The sequence below is a fragment of the Periophthalmus magnuspinnatus genome, chromosome 24 (genome assembly GCF_009829125.3).
Source record: "Periophthalmus magnuspinnatus isolate fPerMag1 chromosome 24, fPerMag1.2.pri, whole genome shotgun sequence".
NCBI classification, from domain to species: Eukaryota; Metazoa; Chordata; class Actinopteri; order Gobiiformes; family Gobiidae; genus Periophthalmus; species Periophthalmus magnuspinnatus.
In genome coordinates, this window is record NC_047149.1 from 4,230,931 (window position 1) to 4,253,649 (window position 22,719).

Genomic DNA, 22,719 nt, shown 5'->3' on the forward strand with positions numbered 1-22,719 from the left:
TCTGCTCTCCGCTGATTGGCTGTTGCTCTGCCGTCAGCTGTTATGTAGCGGCTAGCTCCTCTGCACCATAACAGAGACCATTTTTGCATATTATTCACTATTTCGCTTCTAATATTTAACACCGCTCACATTTTTCTCATTGCACACATAAACGCGGTTCTCTGGCTTACATTACAGCCCCCATTTGTACATTTCTTGCTATAATATACGAGATATTTGATTCTACATTTTAGCCTAGCATGGGGCTAAGCTAACTCCAGCAACACTATGTCACGTTGAGTCCCAATAACACTGACCTTGTAGGGATCTACTTTCTGTACGCGGGGTTAAGGGCCTGTTTGGGGGGACAATGGCGTCTGCTAGGTTGTTTAATATGTTAGCCCCGCGGTGGTGCAGGGCATTAGGGAAGAGGGCGTGCTTTAGGAGGCATCTGAGCGGCTCGTCTCGGGGGACACAGGGCTCTATGTCCGCCTGGGTCATTGATGAGTACGGGACAAACGCGGTGCTCAGGTACGCGGAGGACGTGCCGGCTCCCGCGGTCTCCTCTCCCACGGATGTGCTGGTCCAAGTGTGCGCCACGAGCCTCAATCCTCTGGACCTGTCCATGAGAGGTGAGGGGGGCATAGAGGGACATAGGGGACATATCTGCGGGGGACATGCAAAATGAACCATGCATGGTCTAAAAATACCTGTCTAAAAATATCTTGATGTGAGAATATATTTAGGATTACTCAAGTAGAGGCCCTTTACAATTACACACTGTAAAGGCTGCAGCTGTTTCCTTTCAGGCCTAATACCTCCACAGAAAAGATTTGGATTTAAGTACCAGGTTTAAGTAAGTAACAGGGCTATTCCAGGTCTGATTTAGGGTTAAACCAGGTCTAGAAATAGACAAGATTATGCAGTGTAGTTCTAAACAAGAAATTGTCCCAAGGAGGATAAAAAATGGGATACAATTAACTTTAAATTAGGCAATTAGGCAAACCCACCTGAAGGAGTTTGACAAATGCTGTCTTATATTTATTGTGCACAATCTTGTGACAGTTTTATGTCACAAGACCTGTTGGCACAAAATCTTTTCACACCCCTAACAATTCTTTAAATCAATTCATAGGTTATTTTGTTAACCTACTCTTGAGTAACTGTTACTTTAGTACATTTGTTGAATCTTGTTGATGTGCTTTAGATCCTCTAGCTTCTATTTTCTATTCATCACCATCATTCTGATCAATAAAACATAATCATTCACTTTACTTAAACATTCTGACTTTGATTGAGTTGATGTCTCTCTTTCTCACAGGAGGTTATGGAGCCACACTGCTGAACCTGAGGAGAGACCCCCTGTCTCTTCTGGGGGGCAGTAGTGAGTTCCCTCTGGTGCTGGGTCGTGATGTGTCTGGTGTGGTGGTGGACTGTGGAGTTGAAGTCACACACTTTGGGCCTGGAGATGAGGTAGAGAGCACAGACATTAGGGCATGTACTATACCCCAATGCAGTTTTGCCAAGACCCAGTTATCATACCTTTCCCAAACCTTGCCTGTCCAGCCAATGTCTTCTACATTTTGTTTGAATCCAGAAGGGGCTATGGATCAGACCATAAAGCGTGACAAATCTCCATCCTGACTTGGGACGGTCCAACCACAGCCGCTAATTTGTATCACACGTCTCTCAAATGCAGAAGACCTCTATCGTATCATTCAGAACAAAATATATATTTTGTATCTGAGGTAATCTCTCTGTCAATCACATCTCTCTGTCATCACAATCCTCTCTAATTGGGGAGACAGAATACTGTTCCAGATTCACTCATCTTTCTAAAGTTTTGAAAAAGTGTGTGGTTCTCCCTGGACAAGTAATCTCAAAGCCCTAACCTTAACCAAATGAACTTCCTAAATCTATCCTTAATCTTAAAATAACTGAAATAATATATAATTGAAAAGAAAATATTTGCAAGCATCATCATTAGCCACCAATGCAATGTGGCGTAACCAGGTTGGGGGATAAAAGGAGAGTGCTTATACCAGGGGTCACCAACCCTGTGCCCGCGACCTGTGCGAGCGCTGTGAGGATGCGCTGAATGCAGTTTCTTACTCCAAAACATGGTAGAAAATAAAGAGATCACTTTCACAACGATTTAAGCCTGTAAAAGAAACCTGCGCGTATCTCATCTGCGGAGCGACTGTGGTGACGGCAAAGCGGCACAATGTGGAGGGACACTTCACTACCTCTCACTAAACTCCACACTAACTACCCACGGGGGACGCGCACTCCCCACAGGGACGCGCACTCCCCACGGGGACGCACACTATGGGCAGAACAAGCTCAGAGCTAAACGCAGCTTTGGGTAAACAACAGGCTTTTTCCACGACACCGGTGAAAAAGTCACACAACGCAACCGAGATTTATTTAAAAATATGTAAGCTTATTTTTCTTTAACATTACATAATTGATAACTTTATGAAACATGGTGCAATGTATATTATTTATGTTTTGTTAAAAAAGTTTGTCAGTGGATAGTGAAAATGGGACACTTTTCCTATGAGATGTAGTGATGTAAGTGTCATCTGAAATTTAACAATTACTAAGATTAGTACTTTAGTGCTGAATACTGATATCTGTTTCCCTCCTTGCTCATTGTTGATAATTATTTTGAGAAATCATTAATGTGATCAGTGTCTTGCAACATGATCAGTGTGTTCACATAGATGATTATCATTTATCATTATTAATAATGTATAACTAAAGGCAAACTGAGAAAATGTGTTATTTCAGAAGAGTGTCTCAAACTCGTAGCCCTTCGTACAACTCAGTGCCCATGAAGTAGCTCTCAGGTTAAAAAAAGTTGGTGACCCCTAGCTTATACCTTTTATAATGTAAGGTCCTTATCATTTAGACTAGACTATTGACTATCAGCTGGTGCTTGCACTTAATAGCACTGTGTTGGCATATTATTGGACAGCTGCCTGACTATTTGAGGAGAGATGTTTGCATCAAAAACTTCAATCTATGCAAGAAGTAATACAGAAAGGAAGATGCTTTTACCCTTACTTTAATGAAATATAAGATAGCCAAGATTATATTTAACCCATCAACTCGATTATGTTTATGGAATTAAACTCTTAATACCTTAACTTTAATTTAATGTAGACATTTACAAAGTTCTTTTCGCACCAAGTACTTGGTAAGATATTATTTGGCTTTTAGAGCACCACCCAAAGAATGCATTTATAAATGGAAATAGCTAACTCGCTAACTGCTCCATTCCAAATAGGAAGTGATCATGGGTGCATTTCCGGCTCCATCGACTTGGCTCCAATTCACTTTCTACTCTTTAATTCATCTTCTCTTTCTGTAACTGCTGCTGTCAGGCTCATCAATTTGGTCTTGAATTGTTCGTATTAACCCTCTCTACATTATCCTGGTAGTTTTTTTTGACTATTTTGTCCATAAATCAAGATATGAACATTAATAACAGACCAATGAGGTGCCTTCTTTTGTTGGGGTCACTCGCCCCCTGCTAAACCAGTGGTCCGGAAGGGAAGAGGCATTACCTTCAACAGCCTTGCTCCGGACTGGCTCTTTGGTTGCTATGATACTTGTGATCGGAATTCCAAATATGGAGCCTGGCTCCAAATTGGCCCCTATAACTTCTAGCCTCAATGAGCTTCATTTGACTGGAGCAGAACACTGGTGACATCACACTCCCTTAGTCCACTTCTTTATACACTCTATGGTACCACGAGATCTGAACCCAGACTTTTAAAATTAGGTCTAAACCAGGTCAAAAATTAGGCTAAACCATGGATGAAATGGTCCTAAAAGCAAAAGTATTTGTTGAATATATTCTGGGAACCCCCATATTGTGACAAGGACAAACACCTCCAGGTAAGCTTGTCATCAGTCCGCTCTAAGAATAGCCTTGTTTGTTGCAGGTGTGGGCGGCCGTCCCTCCGTGGAAGCAGGGCAGTTTGGCAGAGTTTGTCTCTCTCTCTGAATACGAGGTGAGCGCTTTGTGACTGTGCATTAGTCACTCGCTTAGGACCGCAAGATTAATTATAATCAAATCAAAATCTTAATTTGAATGGATGCAGTTATGAAATCACAGTGGCTGTAATTTTTTAAGTTCCATAATTTCCTCCACTAACAACAACATATTTTCTTAGTCTGCATAAAACATGCTAACCCTGGAGTTTAGATCTGTGCAAACATGTTCTGAAATGCATTCTTTGATTCTTGTATTAGTTTGTCAGTTAATAAGCCTATTTACCAATTCTCCTAGATCCATTCAAAATGTGCACTATGAATAGAACCCTGTTGCAAATCTAACCACAATCACAATGCTTGTCAGAAAAATTGCAATTAGGTATTTTCCATAAATCGTCCTGCCCCCCCTACATCAGTCCCAAATCTGTGCCCCTCTCATTAAGGATGCACAGTGTAAAAAGTAGTAAAGTACTTTAAGTATACATTTTATCTGTACTTTACTTAAGTATATTTTAAAGTGGACATGTTTTACTTTTACTTCACTACATTTGAGAACAGTATCTGCACTTTCTACTCCGCTACATTTTTTAATTGGACTGAAAAGTAAAAGTATTTTATGATGGTTTGAGATCTGCTGAAAAGGCTGAGGGTTTATTTTTAATACATTTGCAGTTTGATCAAACAAAAACATACAATGAAAAACAGCTAGAAAAAATCACTCAAATAAATTGTTTCTGTTGAACAAAATTCAGCACAAATCTTTATCAGAATCACTACATTTGAAGCTTTATTAGACCTCAAAATCTGCAAAAAATACTTTAATTTTTTACACTACAAGTACATTTTTAAATGGTTACTTTAATACTTTTGCTTTCATTTGAGTAAAGTTTTGCTCTGGTATCTACTTTTACTTAGGTAACACAATTGAGTACATCCACCACTTCTGATACCATTATTGAATATTGGCGCTGATACTGTAAAATTTGCTGGATCGGGTACCGGTTCCATGATAACGGTTAAGCCGATATTGTGGTTGGGCCTTTAATTGGATGTAGTGACACATTTACGGGCTGATTTTGGCCTAGACTGTCTCATAATGTTTGAACTTTTATTCATACAAAGTTGTTCAGTAGTGATTTGAAGAATAATTAACAGCTGCATAACACAATTGGATCTCTTATGTAATAAGTTATTGTGTTCTAAGGAAGTTCGTCCCTGTACTGATATCGGTTAATATCGAGTATCGGCTGCTCTTATGTAACTGCAGTCTGGGCTTTCATTAGGACCAGTCTGACACAGAATCAACAGTGGCACCATGTCCACACACTCACAATGATCTCTGTGTGCTGTTGCTTTTTACAGCTCCTCACATTATCCTCCCACCACTGACCACACTAATTGGGTTCAACTTTTTAATTGCAGACCTCAGACATTGTGCACATATTTTGATATTAGTGAAGATGGTAATAATGAGTCATTTACCAATTACATCATATTTACATCAAAGTTTTTATTTTTCTTGAGTAACTTTTCCTGGTGTGGGGTCTGCTACTTGATTGTCTCCATGGACACGTTATTGCTGGAATATCCCACAGTATAACATATAATGTCTCCATCTTACATCTTGTATTAAATTACAGGTGTTTCACGTACATTGTTACAGTGAGTGGGGTTGCCTCTCCACAGATCTGACCTGTAATTTGGCCTGGCGTCACCTCACCACCTTGTCTCAATTGAAGATAGGAAATGTTCCACAGTATAGCCTTAAACTTATCTGACAGTTTAAGCATTGATTTACCAAAATAAAGGTGTTATTAGTCAAATCATAACTATGTCATTTGTTAAGTTTTGGCCCTCGTCAACACAGGCAACGGAACTGGAATTAACTCTACGTATGTCACTCTATGTATGCTGCCCGAGACCAACCAGAAAATGAAATGATAAACCTCACCAGAATAAAAAATAGACAAAACTAGGTAACATTCTTTTGTAAAATCTTAAATATAATGATGTAACTATGTTTTAAAATGTGAAACGTGCTGTAACCTGTCATATGTACTTTTAGAGATGTGAGCAGTCTCACATGAGGGCTGTTGGGGGGTTAGACTTTTTACTGTAAGTACCTGTATTTGTTTCTCATCAGGTCTCCCACAAGCCCCAGTCCCTGAGCCACATTGAGGCAGCGTCTATCCCGTATGTGGCCAACACGGCTCTGTCTGCTTTGGTCAACGCTGGAGGTCTTTGTGAAGAGACTGCACACAACAAGAGGTACTGCACTCCACTGTCTTTACTATAGAGACTGTAGTGTGCACATAGTATACTAGAATAATGTTTAGTTTATATTCAGTATACAATTTTAACATTGAAAAATCGAATATCTCATACCTGTATATGTCTTGGTCTATAAAATTACAAGGATCAATGTGATATCACTTTTAATAATTTTAATATTATAATAGTAATATCTGTTTTATTAATCATTTATTGTAATTCATTGTCGTCTTTTGATCCATTTGATACGTTAATCGCAGCATTTATAGCCAAGCTAGCACTCACGCCTTACAACAAGAAAGTTCTGGGTTTGATTCCTGGGCCTTTCTTTGAGGAGTTTGCATGTTTTCACTGTGTCTGGGTGAGTTTTCTCAGGACACTGCGGTTTGCCCCATCAACCCAAAACAGACCTACCATGAAAACAGCTGCAATTTCCCCAATTTATGGATTTTTTTTTTTTACCATCCACTTTACACAGTGCTGATAGAGTGTGTAGGCCCTGTAGGTATAGTCTATATCTAATTAACCCCCCGCACAAGCCTTTAGGCCACCAACTCGGCATCAGAAGGGGAATAACAGGAGATGAAACACAGTATGTGCATGGATGATGCACTGGTACGAGCACTACACGCTGGTGATCCACATCTCACAGCGGGTGCACCTCCTCCTGTAAGCCGCGTGGAGCCCTCAGACTCTGCGATCAGGATTTTGTTTGGAAGCCCAGTTTCATGGACATTCACTGCTGTGAAACGCTGTGGGTCTGTGGAATAGAGTCAGGGCTGCAGGCACACTGTGTTTTACTACCAGTGCTTTGGAAACAATGCATTATTTTATCTTTATAAGATCTTATAAGCTAATTAATTTTAGATCATAATCAAATGCCATATGTACAAAAAGCAGCAGTCTGTCCAGTACCAAGAGTTTACACCTGTATCTTCAACGTAGACCTACTAATTTAACCTGCGCATCTGCAGGCCTCCACCTTGTCATGATAAATAAGAATGCCGGCTAAAGGAATTCATTTACATTTTCTTTGCTTCATATTCATATATTATGGCAAAAACATGAACAAATCCCACTGGATCAGTGAATTTTCCACATGGACCTCCTGCCAACTGAACAGAAGCCTGCTCATGATGAGATCATAGTTTCTCCTGCTGACTTCATTGAGAGGTTTTTACAGTTTAATTTGAGCAGTAAATGGTGCATCAAAAGCCTCAGCTCAATAACGACCTCATCCCATACCTGCATCTGTCTTGTATCTGTGGGAGCTGCTGTTGCAGCATGGCGCAATTATGCCTTTGCCTCCGCCCCATTTACCCAGGTGTGTGAGTCTGTATACAGCCAACAAACTGCTATGGCGGTGTGTGTGATTCAAATGCTTGGATTCTCCGTACCTTGTCCGGTGTTGGTGTGTGGAAATGGCTTTAGTTTAGTATACATTGTCCTGACCTGATCGCCCTTCACCTGTGCTGCTGTAATTCAATAGCCCTGTGCTTCTGTGTTTGCTCCAGAGTTCTGATCACCGGGGCATCTGGAGGAGTGGGCACTTTCTCTATACAAGTAAGTGCTTCTATACAAGGCTAGCTCTCTCCTTTCACCTCACAGCATTCAGCTTAGGACTCCCTACGGTGGCACCTTCACTCTGAGAAATCCAAGCACACTAAACCCAATTTAGACCAAAACAATTAAATGACAAAAGCTAGTCCTTGATAATGTTGTCACAATACTAACATTTCAAAGTCGAAGTCAATACTAAGGAATAGATTCAATACGGATTTTGATACCTCTTTATTTAGACCATAGAATGTAATTTTCAACATCATATTACTTTGTTTTATATTCCCATGTGGCCTTACATCTGTTATCCCTTAGTGGTTTAATGGTCCATGGGTGTATACTAGTCTATGTGTTTTATACTTGTTCTGATACAGCTCAAGATCATTCTAAAGATATTCAGGAAAGGTTCTGTGAATATGACTTTTTAGTATGGATACCTGCTCAAATAAGTAATGAGTAGCATTTTGACAACTCTAGTCCTTGATGAAGGGACTGTAGTTTGTCATCACTGCTGATCTAAACCTAATGAGTACCGTACTCATCTGTGTAATCCCTTCGTTGTCTGTGTCTGAGTACACGTCCAAACACATGTCTACTATTTTCCTATTTGTATTCTACCTTGTGCAGTTGAATGCCTCTCCATTTACAGATATATGGTTCCCATCTTGTTGTAGTTGTTGAAGGCGTGGGGAGCACATGTGACGGTCACCTGCTCTCATAACGCAGAGGGGCTGGTGAGGGGTCTGGGGGCAGACGAGGTGGTGGACTACACGGCAGGAGACGCAGAGCAGAGACTGGAGGCTATGGACAGGTATGGGACAAGCAGGAGTGAGTGGTAAATGCGTGCATTTTTAACTTGTGTATCACTCGTAGAAATTATCCCTGAATAATCCCTGTACTCATTTTTCACATGTAAATAAAGTGAAAGTAGTTTTGCTTCAGTACAGATGTATTGTAAAAGCAGCTCTTGGGTCTGTCCAGCCAAAACGCCACAGTTTTACAATGCTTTATAGATGTTTAGGTCTAGAACCGTATCCTGTCTCCCAGATTTCTGATTGGTTAATCTCCTCTCAGAGAAGCGAATGGTCCTAGGCCTGTCACAGTAATAACTATCGACTTATCGTTCAATATATTATAAATGGAACAATATTTTAGGGGGTCAGTATTTCTTGTGAAGATTTCTTCTTCATAGTATTGGCAAATTCTTGGTTATTTTTTCTGCAACACGGTACGATTTGAGCTGTAGAAGGTTGAATTACGAACTAAAATGATAAATTAATTAAGTGCTGCATTCAACTATTCATTTATACAGCTCAACAACTTTGTACATTTAGAATACTTTGTGAATAATTCTGTCTTATGGTTTGGTTTCAGTATTATCATTTATCATCTATACTGACTTCAGCAATATATCGCACTTTGAAATATGTTATTGTGACAGGCCTACATGGTCCATTAATTTCAAAACAAACATGCTGGCTTTCAAATAAAAAATAAAAAAAGACAGAAAATAATTAACATAAAGGACTGAGAAATGGGACAGATTTAGAACAAAGCTTTAAACTTTCACCTCTGAGGTTAAAAAGTTACAGATTTGGTTTTGAATGATACAAAGATATTCAGTGACACATGGTACAAATCATCAGTTCTGATTGGACCATCCCAAAATTGGACGCTTGCCTATTGCCATCATTGTAGTTAACGAGTTTTCACATACTTTATGTATCGTTTTTATTTTTGAAACATGTCCATGTGACATTTGTAACCCTACATGCATGACTAGTAGTTTGATTTTAGCACAGAGCTGTGTGTGACGACAGAGGATAGGTGAAAATCCAGTATTGTCCTGCTTTCCAGAAGCAAACATGTATATCAGTCAATAAAAACAGGAGATAAGGTGAGCGCTTCAATGGGGCTCTAGTGGGTCAGATAGAAGGATGTGGGACACAGGTGCTCTTCAAGGATAAGGCCATTTATCATGGAGAAACAGAGATTTAGCTTGGCACATACCCACGTGAAGATGTGAACAGTAGTGGAGCTGAAAAAATCCGAGGCACTCTTGGACAGAAAAAATTACTCCTAAGTCCTTTATTATTATTTATTGACATATTGGTCCATGTACCAGCATATCTATCAATCAATCAAAATACAACTCTGAGTAAGATAATGAGGGATCATTTTAATATGGTCAAAAGTTAATTTTGCTAATATATAGTGCTGCAAGATCATTCACAATCAGATCAAAATTGTCATTTAATTAAACACTATTTACAAATAACAAAGACTGCAGTTTTTTTTAAGTACCATAATAAACCACAACACTCCACAAACATAAAAAATCTCATGTCTTATTTTGTGTAAAAACATCTAGCCCTGCAGTTTAGATCTGTACAAACATGTTCTAAAATGTGATTGTTGAATGAGTTTGTCAGTTCAAATTTCCGTCTTCTGGACATGTTTAAAATGTGAACTTTGAACAGAATCTGTTTAATAAAATGCACATTGCAAACCATTCAGGATTAATCTGTCCCATTTAATTACAAAAATATCAAAGTATGGTCAAATCTGTAGTCACTTGAGTTGTTTGTCTGTGATCAGGATATGTTGTGTTGAGCGAGAGCCGTGGGGGTTGTGGAGGTTGTGCTAGCACAGAGCCGGCACAGCACAGCATGTTCCCTGGTCTGCTTGTACCTCAGACCGCTAAATGTGCTAAGTGTATTCAGACAGATGCTGCACCTGCCAGGCTCACTCCCCCACCTGTATCACGGATACAGACGTTTGTTGTCCCCCTACACAGTCAACATGAAACACCAGTGAGCAGTTTCAGAACTGAGTATTATTGATACTTGATGTTTTTTGGGCACAGTGTCATCAACATTCACCGGGGGGTATCATGCTAACTGTAGGCCCTGCTCTGTCTGAAGCTCTGTTACTCAAATTAGACTTTAAACTGAGCTTTATTTTAACACAGTATGGCAGTAAAGAGCTGAACTGCAACAGGTGAGTTGATTTGTGTTGTTTAACAAGTCTCTCTCACATACAATTACAGTCACAAGCTAGCTAGCATTACCCAATAGTTTTAAGTTAGTCACTCTCACCTTTTTGTTGAAAATGAAACAAGCATTTGAAGTAAACATTTTTTCCCATAGATTTTCAAATATTAAGAGTTTAAAGGCGGGTGGATGGTCACTGTTGAGCCTCATTAGGAGGTGTGGGAAGGAAAAAGTATCTGTGTCTAGTTTCATGTTTGGAAGGAAGTGGGGAAAAGTTCAGGTCTTATGGTTTCTATGGCCTTAACATGTTGATCATATGACATATACAACTCTAGTAGTTGATGAATAATGATTTGTTTTGAGTCATTTGTGTTGGAGCACTTTGCTAATGCCTCCACGTGTTTGTGACCTTACAGGTTTGATGTGATCCTGGATAACGTGGGAGGTGAGACAGAGCAGTGGGCCCTGACTCTGCTCAAGTCCTGGTCTGGATCTAAGTACGTGACCCTGGTCACACCTCTCCTGTCCAGCACTGACCACATGGGGATGCTGTCCGGAGGCATCCAGGCCGGGTGCAGCCTCAACAACAAGGCCCTGCAGGTACTCACCACACACCTGACACACGTGCACAGGGAGCATTCAGTGTTCTCAGCATTGGCCTCTGCCGGCCAGAATTCATAGAACTGTAGTTACATTAGTAACTTTATTCTTTACATTCTGTGAAGAGTTTATCGACAGAATAAACTGACGGTCTCCAGAAGGAGAGGAAAACATGCAAACCCCATACAGACAGGGAATTGAACCAATGACCTTGTTATTTGTTATCCAAGGTGCAGCTTAAAAATTGTTTAATGAAATAAAGTTATATTCTGTCTACATAATGAGATTTATAAAAGTTTGCACTCTGAAAAGGTGCGGTCTTATGTTAACAGTAACTTTTAAAAACATCTCTAAGTACAATTTTATTTGAACTTACACAACCAAATTAAAAAAATTCAATGACTGTCAAATGATGAATATTTGTGGGTGGATAGACTTCATCTTAAGCTGCTTATTTTGATTTCTCCCCACACGTCATGAGTGACCAGGTGAATATGTTCACACTGACTGACAGCTGGACTTTTGGGTGGGTCAGTGTCTACAGTTTTCCAGAGTTTATTTAGAATGGCAAATTACATAAGTCAGGGTTGGACATTTCCTGTTGACAAAGAAGCTGCAGCCGTGTAAATGTTTTCTGGCAGAGTAGTAGAGTAGACTTTATTGTACCCATATGGACATATATCCTCTGCATTTCCCTACGGGGACTGTAAAGTGTACATCAATAATGTGTACCTTTCATAGTGTTTCCACAATAGAAACATTTCAAAATCAATATTAATACTAAGGAATAGACACAGCACTCAATACTGATTCTGATAATGATAAAGAACACTCTTTCTTTAGACAATAGAATGTGATTTTCCACATTAAATGGTAGTACTTTCTTTTCTATTCCTATGTGTGTTATATCTGTGTAATCCCTCAGTGTGCAGTAGGTTCATAGTGGTCCATGGGTGTGTACTAGTCTATATAGTGTCTTATACTTGTGAAAGATACACCTCAAGATCATTCTAACATCAACCTATTTACATTTTTTAATTGTTATTAATATGTGCTGTCCCTTTACAAATAAATAAAAATAAGAAGAAATAAATACTTTTGATAACCCTAGTTCGAAGGTTTGAGATTTTCAGCATTGGACAGGACATTTGCAGTGTCTCCATCCTCGTAACAAATGTATTAATCCCCAGATAATGACAGTGTGGTGTGAAAATCCCCAGCACAAGAATCTCACAGCTCCTCCTTTCATAAACCAGGACATTTATGTGAGTCTTTGGGTGCAGCGTTTCAGGGTGTTGCGTGAGGGTGCAGGGCGGGTCTGCCGATGACTCCCCAATAACTCCTCTTCTCCCTCAGTGACACAGAACCAAGTGAAGGGTGGGCCTGGTTTTCTCCCTGGTCCGCTCCCATTGGGCTCCACAGCTCCGGAGATGAGAGCAGAGGAATCGTGTAATGACAGGCCTGGCACATATTTGGGTTAGTGAAGCGTCAATAGAAAACCTTTAGGGAGGCATAAATCTGGGACTAAGGCGTCTTCAGTGTCATCGGGGGTTTTAGGTGGTGATCGGTTGCTTCTGTAATGCTGGGTTTAAGAAAATGATTCTTTCTTTTTTGATGATAATTTTTTTGAACGTAACTACCAGCTAAAGAGGGATTATTATGCAAAATCAGCCCTTTGGATGGACCATGTTATAATGTTGTTCCTTCATCAAAACATGTCCGAAGAGTCTTTAGATATCATTTGAGTCATCTAGTGATCTCTCTCAGGCACTATTCAAACCCTCTTTACGGTTAGCAGTACGATTTTGTCCAGTGCTCTGCCCACATGCCACAAATTGCACCCCCTCCTCTTTGTTGGTGCTTTGTCGCGAGTCCACAGCAGCTGTAGAAGGGCAGGGTCAGGGCTGTGTCTGATGGAGCTGTGGTCACACCCTGGTCCCAGACATGACACAACAACTTCTGTTTGTACTCACTCATGGAGATATGGAGCCCTCTGCTGGACTATGTGTCAACAGCAAGGGATTCATTAAAACTGTTTACTATATAAACCTACTTCCATAATGTTAGAAAGTAAAAGGAAAATCCAAGTTTAGCAATAGTTAACTTTACAATATATAGAACGAATCGTTTGGAACTAAGGATTATTTAAATATATACTAAGGAAATACACACAAAAATCAAGTTTCAATATAATGGACGTAACGTTACTTAGTGTAAAAATAAGTTTGTTTTGCTAATTAATAAACCTGGAGATTATTTTATTTTCATTTTCAAATAAGTTCCATCTGTGTATGAACTGTACTAAATCTCACCCAGAAGAAGGTCAAATGCTGTTGCAGGTGTTTTTGACTTTCTTGTGTCATGGCTGCTCATCAAAGCTCCTCTCTCTGTACAAGACAAGTGTTATAGTATGTGAAAACTATTATTTGATGAGTAAATTAGTTTAATGATTGTTATATTGGTAAGTTGCAATTAACCTCATTGTTGATTTGAGCCTGAAGGGAGGAGAGTTCTTGTCTAAGACCCACAGTAGCCACGAGGCACATCAGTCACTGTAGCAATGCTCCAAGTCAGCTGAATGAGAGTGCATAAGTGACATATAAATGAGACATAAATGACACATAAGTGACTGTGTGTGATCTCTCTCAGAGCCTGCTGTCCAGTGGAGTGTTCTACCGCTGGGGCTTCTACGCTCCAGATGGCCCTGCTCTGGATGACATCAGGACCCTGGTGGATTCTGGGAAGGTACAGTTCACAAACATACACTCCAGTCACACATGGCGATGCACCGATAAATGCTAGATAACATTTTATTTTGTGTTTTAAGGAAATACATAAGGCAAAACTGATCCAAATGTGTTATGTAGTTGTTTTTCTTCTCTTAAGTAACTACAGAACAGCTTTGTGTAAATAAAAGTTTAAACATTATGAGACTTTCAGGGCTGACTACCACCAGAGAACAGTTTCATCTTATCAGTCAAATGACATCGGCTGAATTGATTCTTAGAAGCTGATATTCGATCCAGCAAATTCTAGTATTGGATTGGTGCGTCCCTTGTCCCCCCATCTCCACATATACATATTATCCCTCGTCACAGTCACACGGGTCCTACATTTTTTGTGAAGAAAAAGCTTTTAATTGTTGCTCATTAATGAATTGTGTATACAGTAATGCAATGTGAAAAAACAAAGCTAAGAGGTTCAAATGGTCTTTTAATGTAAAATGAATGGCTTTTACCACTTCTTCTAAAAGTGTTTTCTGTGTAATTCTTATGAAAGTGTTTAGACGCATGCATAAAAAGATGAATCCAGTATCAAAACAAATTAAGTTTTTTGTTTTATTTAACATACATATGATTATTGAATTATTTCCCATAAGTAACCACAAAGCCTTTCTGTGACTTGGCACAAAGCAGGTTTGGAGCCACTGGAATGAGTGCCCCCTCACTCATGTACAGGAGATTATATAGGCACATACATCTGTCTGCGTACACTGGTACAAACACAAACACTCTCAGCTCACAACAAGAAGGTCCCAGGTTCAGCTCCTGAGTGGTTTACTTCAGTTTTCAGTTATTTGAATATTTTCATGCATCAGAATTAACACTGAGACAAAAAGACCCAGCTCTCTAAATACAGAAATGTCCTCAGGTGAAATATTCCCAAACATGTTGTCAGTGACACTCAGAACTCACTCTCTACCACCTCATCTTTTAAGTATTTATTCATTTTGGTGTGACTCAGCAAAAACTCTATAGAGATGTAATTGAAAAGGAAGTTTTGAAACTGACGGTGAGCAAGCAGTTTGTTCACAGAATGAATAAAGTGTACCTTAATATTAACTGGTGTGTGTGGGTGGGTGTGTGTGTGTGTGTGTGTGTGTGTGTGTGGGTGTGTGTGTGTGTGTGTGTGGGGGTGTGTGTGTGTGTGTGAATGGTGAGTGGGCAACAGTAGCTTAGCTGGAGTGTTTGTCCTCTGATTCAAAGGTTCGAATCCTGCCCTCGACATGAACATCATTGGTAGAGTGGTCAGATTCACTGACCCACAGGTTGGCGGTACGATTCCAGCTCCCACTGTTGAATACTGTCATTGTGTCATTGGGCAAGACACTTAACCCAACTCGCCCCCAGTGTCTGTGTACACTGATGTGTGAATGTGTGAGGGGTTTCTTGATGTAAATTGCTTTGCGTGTCTTGAAGGTGGAAAAATGCTACATAAAAATGTGACAATTTACCATAAATATAAAGTGCTTTGAATGTGTTGAAGGTAAAGTAGTGTCAGGTTGGGTCAAAAGTATCGAAAATGAGATGCTAATCAATACTAAAACTAGTATAACTATATACTGATTTGAGCAGGTATTGATTCTAAAAAAAAAAAGTCCCATTCACAGGACAGAAATGAACCTTTCCTGGATACATTTAGAGTGATGTTGAGCTGTACAAGTATAATACACATAGACTAGTATACACCCATGGACCACTATGAACCTACTGGAGACTGAGGGATTACACAGATATAAGACACATGGGAATAGAAAACAAAGTACTACTACTAATGTCACATCAGTATTTAGTATTGAGTCTATTCGTTAGTATTGAAATGGAGTTTGAAATGTTAGTATCGTGACAACACTAGTGCCAAGTCACTTTCACTGAACTTGAGTTGCCTCTTCTCTGCCCGGCCTCGTGCTCTGTGCCGCTGTCCAGACTCCAGAGTGGACGGGACAGTGGATTAGAGCAGTGCTGAGCAGCCAAAAGCCTGCTCCTCTGCTCTTTGTCTGTGGGCTTAGGGCGAACATACACACACGTACTTCCTGTCCCCATTCACTGAGCAGAGAGCAGGAGCTGACCGGAGCTGCTGACCGCGACAACAGCCCCTGTATACAGTGACTGACCAGCGCAGGAACGTCTAGCCTCATCACATTCTCAAACACACAGGATGAGAGAGAGGAGGGGACTGGACAGGCGGCCCGGGGACACACATGAGACACGCACAGGGGGAGTTTTAGTGGTCTGCTATGGTCAGAATTTGCTAACCTGCTTTTTGGAGTTTTTTTGTCCATGTGTTGAAGTGACATCACAATATACTAGAATCCCTATAGTTCAGCTGGATGACAGGTCAGAGTTGGGACTTTGCAGCTGATGTCATCAACATTCCCTGGGGGCGTGTTGCTAACTGTAGGCACTGCTCTGTCTGAGGCTTTGTTAGACTTTAATCTGAGCTTTATTTTAACACAATCTGTCCAGAAAGAGCTGACTTAGTTGGAACTACAACAGGTGAGCTGATTGGCACTGTTAAACACGTCCCTCTCAAATAACATTACAGTCACACGCTAACCAGCATTAGCCAGCAAATTTTCACTTAGTCACACTTTTTATTGAAAACCAAACAGTTAAACAGGACCATGAACGCTCGTATCACACAGGCTCCTGAAAATGTGTTGTTTAAATCTTTTTTTTTTTTTTTTGCAGACAAATGCTTTTAGTTTTTTTTATTTTTTTATTTGCACTCAAGTGAAAGTACAGTTACAGAGCTAATAATGTACATAAGTACAAGTAGTGCTGCACCAATTGTACTAAACTAAAACTAAATAGTACTTATGTAAAGTACTAGTCAGACTACTAGTGACTTGCAAAATACAATCTACTTGTATTAACCCTCAATCTGCATATTGTCTGAACTCTGGCCAATCGAAGCAGGGGATTAAAATGTAACTAATTACAGTTACATGGCTAGAATTATACTCGAGTACAAGTGCTATCACTCTACTTTTACAATCACCCAAGTCTACTTAACAGCATCATGAGTATGAGTACTTGTGTTCATGGTTAATTGTAAATTGTACTGTATTTTATTACTGTTTCTGGGGCCCCTTTTTTATAAGTTATGGTACACACACATACACATTTTTAATTAATTTAAAGCATAAGATGAATACTACAAGTTTGTGGAGCCAGTCCCAAATAAATATATATAAAGCTCAGCATTTGTGGATCATAGGTTTTGGAGACATTTAGCAGTTGAATTGTCTTACGAATTTTCAATCATGGGATGCTATATAAAATGATTCCTTTCAAATTTTCCACCATGTGCTACCTCATGGTGTCAGATGTATTGTGAGTGTTGTTGTGGGCGGCTCATGGTGTTGTAAAATTCATGCTGTAGCCACACATGCTTTGTACCATGCCACAACAGACAAAAAAGGGCAAAACATTTGAGACATTGCCAGTTCACATATAGTAAAAATCTAAATTCTGAATTCTTCCAACACTATACTTTGATGAAATCTATATAAACCAAAATGTTTTGTAGTTGACCCTGCTTCCATTCAAATCCATGTTGGTCTAATCTTCTGCCTGTGGTTGCAGATCTTGCCGGTGGTGGAGGCTCATTTCCCCTTCTCTCAGGTTCCTCAGGCATTTCTGAAGCTGGAGCAGGGCCACGCCAGGGGGAAGACCGTGGTGAGAGTGACCGAGGAGGACAGCTCCCAGAAGGATGCGCTGGACCTGAGCAGCCCCATAGCCTCTGGAGACATGGAGCCTCCAGGAAACAGGTCGTACAGCCAGCAGTGACACACACGTACGGACTGGGGAGGAGGAGCCAGCCGGACACTTTTTATTTGTTGTGTTATTGGCCTTAAAACATGCTCTTGAATATGTTCTACAGCTTCAGATAATGGCTTTATAAGGAACCAGACATTTTTTTTACTTGGGTGCTCCTCATACTCTAATCTGGTGTAGGGCTCCATCTTCTGGCAGCAGAGGGAATTACCATAGGAAAAAAATAATGGTTAATAACAACCTCCCCCAAAATGTTATTGTAAATACACAGTTGTAATGAACTTGCTTCGACGGCAGAACTGCTTAAAATGTGTCGCTGGGTGATGATTTACGGACTTTGCAGGGTTTCTACCTTTGACACAACAATCCAGGGAAAATTCAAATGATGTATTTTCTTCGGTCCAGAGGCAAAATACTTTTATTTACAAAGGATTCATGAACTCAGTGTGAATTGAGCTAAAACAACTCCAAGTATGTTTTGGATGAGGGAACAATAATATAAGATTTTGCATATGTCATACTTTACAGACTTTACTTCACAAACTTTCAAAAGACATGTATTTTTACATATATAGAACAGAGAGCTGCATTTTGGTGTTGCTTCAATTAAAAAAAAAAGTGTGTCTAATTGGGTACAATTGTACCTCGATTTGTGTTACCATGTTAATATATTTTTGTGACAGTTTTTCCAGTGTCAGATTGGTTCAGATCCTGAGGATGTGATGGGTAAAAATGAACCAAAACCGTTTTAGGTTGACTGCAGATAAAATGCAGATCTAAAATGTTTTCAAAGTCCTCTAGCACCATGCACCATGTAACAGGCTCTCCTGTTACATGGTGCTATATGGCATTTCTGACACTGTAAAATAAAAACAAATATTATTAAAATGAATCAAATGAAATACCATGTTAGCCTGTCTGAACCTGGCTCTAAGGCCATATAACACTTCTCCTATACACATCTGTATATGAATTATAATCTCTTGAGTTTTGCACTGTAAGTGGTTATTGTGAACCAAAGTTCATTAGTTGTTTTTGTGCAGTCAAACATTTTAAAACTACATTGTTCAAAACCCTGCCAAATCAAAGAAGGGCACTGTTCAAACATTTGTTATTGGGTTTTACCAATAAACATGGAGCTTATTCATACGTCCTGTGTGTGGTGTATTTTTTGGAATGAAGTAAATCAATAAAAAACAGTATTATGTAAGAAATTTATTGACAAAATAATATGAACTTGTAACTTCAGTTAGATACATGAAGTGAGGGTCTTCTATACAAGCAGCTGTAAGTAAAGACATTTTATATAATACATATGACAACATGATAACACTGTTCAGGTTATTCATCAAATCAAGTCGCACTGGAAACTCCATATTCAGAGCTTGATAGTAACACTAGCCTTCGGTCAAATAATGCAGATATGACGATAGCCTTTCATTTGAAAAAAACAAAATATGCATATATTTATTCTGATATTGTCAAATAAACTTGTTTTATATCAACATTCATGCGGCTAGTAAAAGTACTAAATGACATCGTGGCCAGTTAGCTTAGCATCAAGCCCTTAACATATTTTCTTGATTTTAAGTCTATAGATGAAAGGAAACTGTGCAGACTTGTCTCGTCCAGTGGATTATTTACAGTATAGCAGAAGAAGGTAAGGTGCCATTTTGAATGCTAGTACTCCAGCTCACAAGTCCTCTGTAAAGTCTGCAGTAAAGTCCAATATAAGGTCCACTTCACAAGTCCGCTGTCATGTCCACTGTAAAAATCAACTGCAAAGTCCTAGTACCTGGGTAAGATCCTACGTAAAACCAATGTAAAGTCCAATGTAAAGTCCACTTCTGTCCTACAGGACCTCGATGAGCCACTGCTGCTGGGGCTTCTTGGGGTCCCGTGTGTTCAGAACCACCTGGCTCTTGTCATAGTTGTGGCCTCCTGGAACACAAAACACAAACAGGCAAATGAATGAGAGGAGATAAACTGTAAAAACACAGTAAACAGTAAAAGTAAAAAGAAAACTCACATCAAATTAAAAGTACTGCTAAATACTCGGCTGTACGTTAGTTCATTAAGAGATGGGGTGGTCAAAGTGCCACATTATAACCGTACAGAGATGTCAGGTAGGCATGTATTCACTTCAAACTTCGTTGTGATACTAAGGAATACTTACTAATACTACTACTTTTGACAACCCTAATGGCAATATGCTTTGATAACTTTTAGTGATGTCTAAAAGTAAACCGTTTGTGACCTTTAGCAGACAGTCTGAAAGCCTTTGAGTCGCTTGATAAGTTTTAGCACAACAAAGTGAGTCATTTATTACATTACACAGGCCTGTCTGACCTCCACAACACCAGGCAACTTAGGAGAGACTCTGCAAGAATAAAGTACTGCAAAACAACCTAAAGTGCTTTGAGAGCATCAAAACAAATAAATAAATACTAAAAAGCTCAAGCTGCACTGGGGTTTAGACCGCTGTGGCCAGTAGGGGGCAGTAACAGGCCACTTTAAAACAGCAAACAAGGTACACAAATACATACATGTATTTAACACGAATACATACATATATTTAACAGTTTTCAAGCCCCATACTTTGACACCTACTTGTACAGTACTCTTACTTGAGTACAATATATTCTACAGTGTAACAGTGCTCTTACTTGAATTAAAGTTTTGGTTCTACAAGTGAAAAGCTTTATGTTGACAATATTAAATGATTCGAACATTTGTTACATTAAAGGTCTCACATTGACTTATTTTTTTAATCTATGTTCTAATGTTGTTTCCTCATCACAAACAGACCTGGAGTTGTGTTTTGTTTCATTCACACATGTTTAACACACAAACCATGTATATTTAGGCTGAGTTCTTCTGTCAAACTGAAAACACTCTGGAGCACTTCCTGTATTACCACATGACATCACAAGGTGGAACAGTGTGTTTTTAAAGTCCTACACCTTTACTTGAGTCATTTGGATCATTTCAGTCCTGGAATTGCCAATCTCTACAGAACTAAAGGTAAAAGGAGCTGTGAACTTGAAAACTACCACTGCATGACATCACAAGGTGGAATGTCACATTTTGAGCTTTGGAGATGTAACAGACTAATAATAAAGTATTTCTCAAACATGTGTGAATGAAACAAAACACAACTCCAGGTCTGTTTTTGATGACGTAATAGTACTATAACAGCTTAAACCTCACAAGAGTCCCTTTTGTGTCATATAGGACCTTTAAATGTTGTATAGGTCAGATCTGTTGAGAGGAGAGCACACCCACAGTAAGAATGCATGTTTTAAAGGTACTGTTTTGTAGTAAAAGTACCTTTAATTGAAGAAAAGATAGATCTATTCAACACCATACTGTCGAACATGTCAGGTAGGGAAATGAAATCTCCATGGGGACAAACACGTGGCAGAAAAGTTACTTAGCGCACCTTTAACTTCAAATTATGAATCAGATAAGTCCAGATCTTACATTTACAGTCATTTCTTGGAGCACTACATTGTACTTCTACTTTGTAACATTATTTTGAAGTACCAGTACTCTTACTTGAGCATAATTATTTGCTCCTCATCACCTTAACATATCAATACTGCTTTTCAAAGTATTACATCATAGCCTTCATAGCAAACCTTTACAGTTCTTTGTCGTTGTGTTGTATGATAATAATACAATCAGGCGCTTCATTCTAATCAGACCTCAGTGATAATGAAGTAGCGCAGACAGCCTTAAACAGTTGTAAAGTTATTCATTTCTACTTGTAATTAGTCCTTATAAGTAACAGACGTCTTACTATCTTAGTTTTTTTAATCTTATTATCTGTACTACATGAAAAAGTAGATTAAATGAGCCAACTTAAAGGTTCAATATAATGCATAATTGATTCTTGTGACCTTTAAGTCATGTTCCAATGCTTTTACCTCCTCAAAAACAGACCTGGACTTGTGTTTTGTTTCGTTCACACATGTTTGAGTAACACTATATGATGTGATGTCAAGTAGTGGTAGTTTTCAAGTTAAACCTTTAATTTACCTTCAGTTAAGTGGAGGTGGGCAATTTCAGGCCTGAACTTATCCAAATGATTCTAGTGAAGGTGTTTGGAGTTTGAAAAACACACAGAGAACTTCCTGTATTGCCACATGACATCACAAGGTGGAACAAAGTGTTTTCTGTTTGAGAGAAGAACTGGGTTTGTGTGAATGAAACAAAACACAACACCAAGTCTGTTTGTGATGAGGAAACAACATTAGAACATAGATCAGTACAACAAGATACAGACGCTTTACAATCAGGTGTGTTGTTCGGTCACTTCTCTACACAGACACTATTCTATCCACTAAATCACACTTGTAATCATGCAAACCAAAGATGAATGAAGTGTCTTGCTCAAGGCCACATCAGCATATTGTATGAAATAGCTGGAAATATGAATAATACATTGGAATAATAAAAAAAACTATTAAGAGGTGAAAACCGTGTTTCTATGGTAACCTAAATATTTACTGTACATAACATCGTCTTTTAGCTGTCAGTCAAAAGTGCTGCACCCATTTAAAGTGCAGATGGCAGGTTAGACTACTCTTTTCACTAAAACAAATCAAACATCATCATATTTAAAATTTGACAAAATATTTAAGATTTCATAACTGTTATCAACAGGGGTGCGCAAAAATCTCAAAACTCGATATATCATATTGTTTCATTTAATGATACAGTATTAATATTGTAGGCTGCTGTATCGA

The 22,719-nt window shown here is 39.1% G+C and overlaps 2 protein-coding genes across 4 annotated transcripts in view; one reads left to right on the top strand and one right to left on the bottom strand.

Annotated features, from left to right (window-relative positions):
- LOC117393204 (microtubule-associated protein futsch-like) overlaps window positions 1–22,719 on the bottom strand; it is a 299,761-nt gene that overhangs the window by 185,644 nt on the left and 91,398 nt on the right. The window contains exon 25 of one of the 3 annotated variants that reach the window (XM_055232212.1): window positions 19,818–19,909. In XM_055232212.1, coding sequence (XP_055088187.1) covers window positions 19,821–19,909 — 89 coding nt within the window. In that variant the 3' untranslated portion in view covers window positions 19,818–19,820. Of the gene's footprint in view, window positions 1–19,165; window positions 19,910–22,719 lie in introns of those variants that run through there. The other 2 variants (XM_033991396.2, XM_055232213.1) reach the window with 2 other exon arrangements.
- On the top strand, window positions 11–19,116 carry LOC117392709 (reticulon-4-interacting protein 1 homolog, mitochondrial-like). Its single transcript, XM_033990837.2, has 9 exons — window positions 11–611; window positions 1,301–1,452; window positions 3,933–4,001; window positions 6,128–6,252; window positions 7,770–7,818; window positions 8,490–8,626; window positions 11,225–11,408; window positions 14,058–14,153; window positions 17,777–19,116. The coding sequence occupies exons 1-9, from the start codon at window positions 350–352 to the stop codon at window positions 17,978–17,980; spliced, it is 1,278 nt and encodes a 425-aa protein (XP_033846728.1). The 5' UTR covers window positions 11–349; the 3' UTR covers window positions 17,981–19,116.

Excerpts from the sequence above, each read along its gene's own strand:
- LOC117392709 (XM_033990837.2), top strand. The coding sequence starts at position 350 with ATGGCGTCTGCTAGGTTGTTTAATATGTTAGCCCCGCGGTGGTGCAGG. Across the intron at positions 11,409-14,057 it reads TCAACAACAAGGCCCTGCAG|AGCCTGCTGTCCAGTGGAGT; the intron begins GTACTCACCACA and ends GATCTCTCTCAG. Across the intron at positions 14,154-17,776 it reads CCCTGGTGGATTCTGGGAAG|ATCTTGCCGGTGGTGGAGGC; the intron begins GTACAGTTCACA and ends CTGTGGTTGCAG.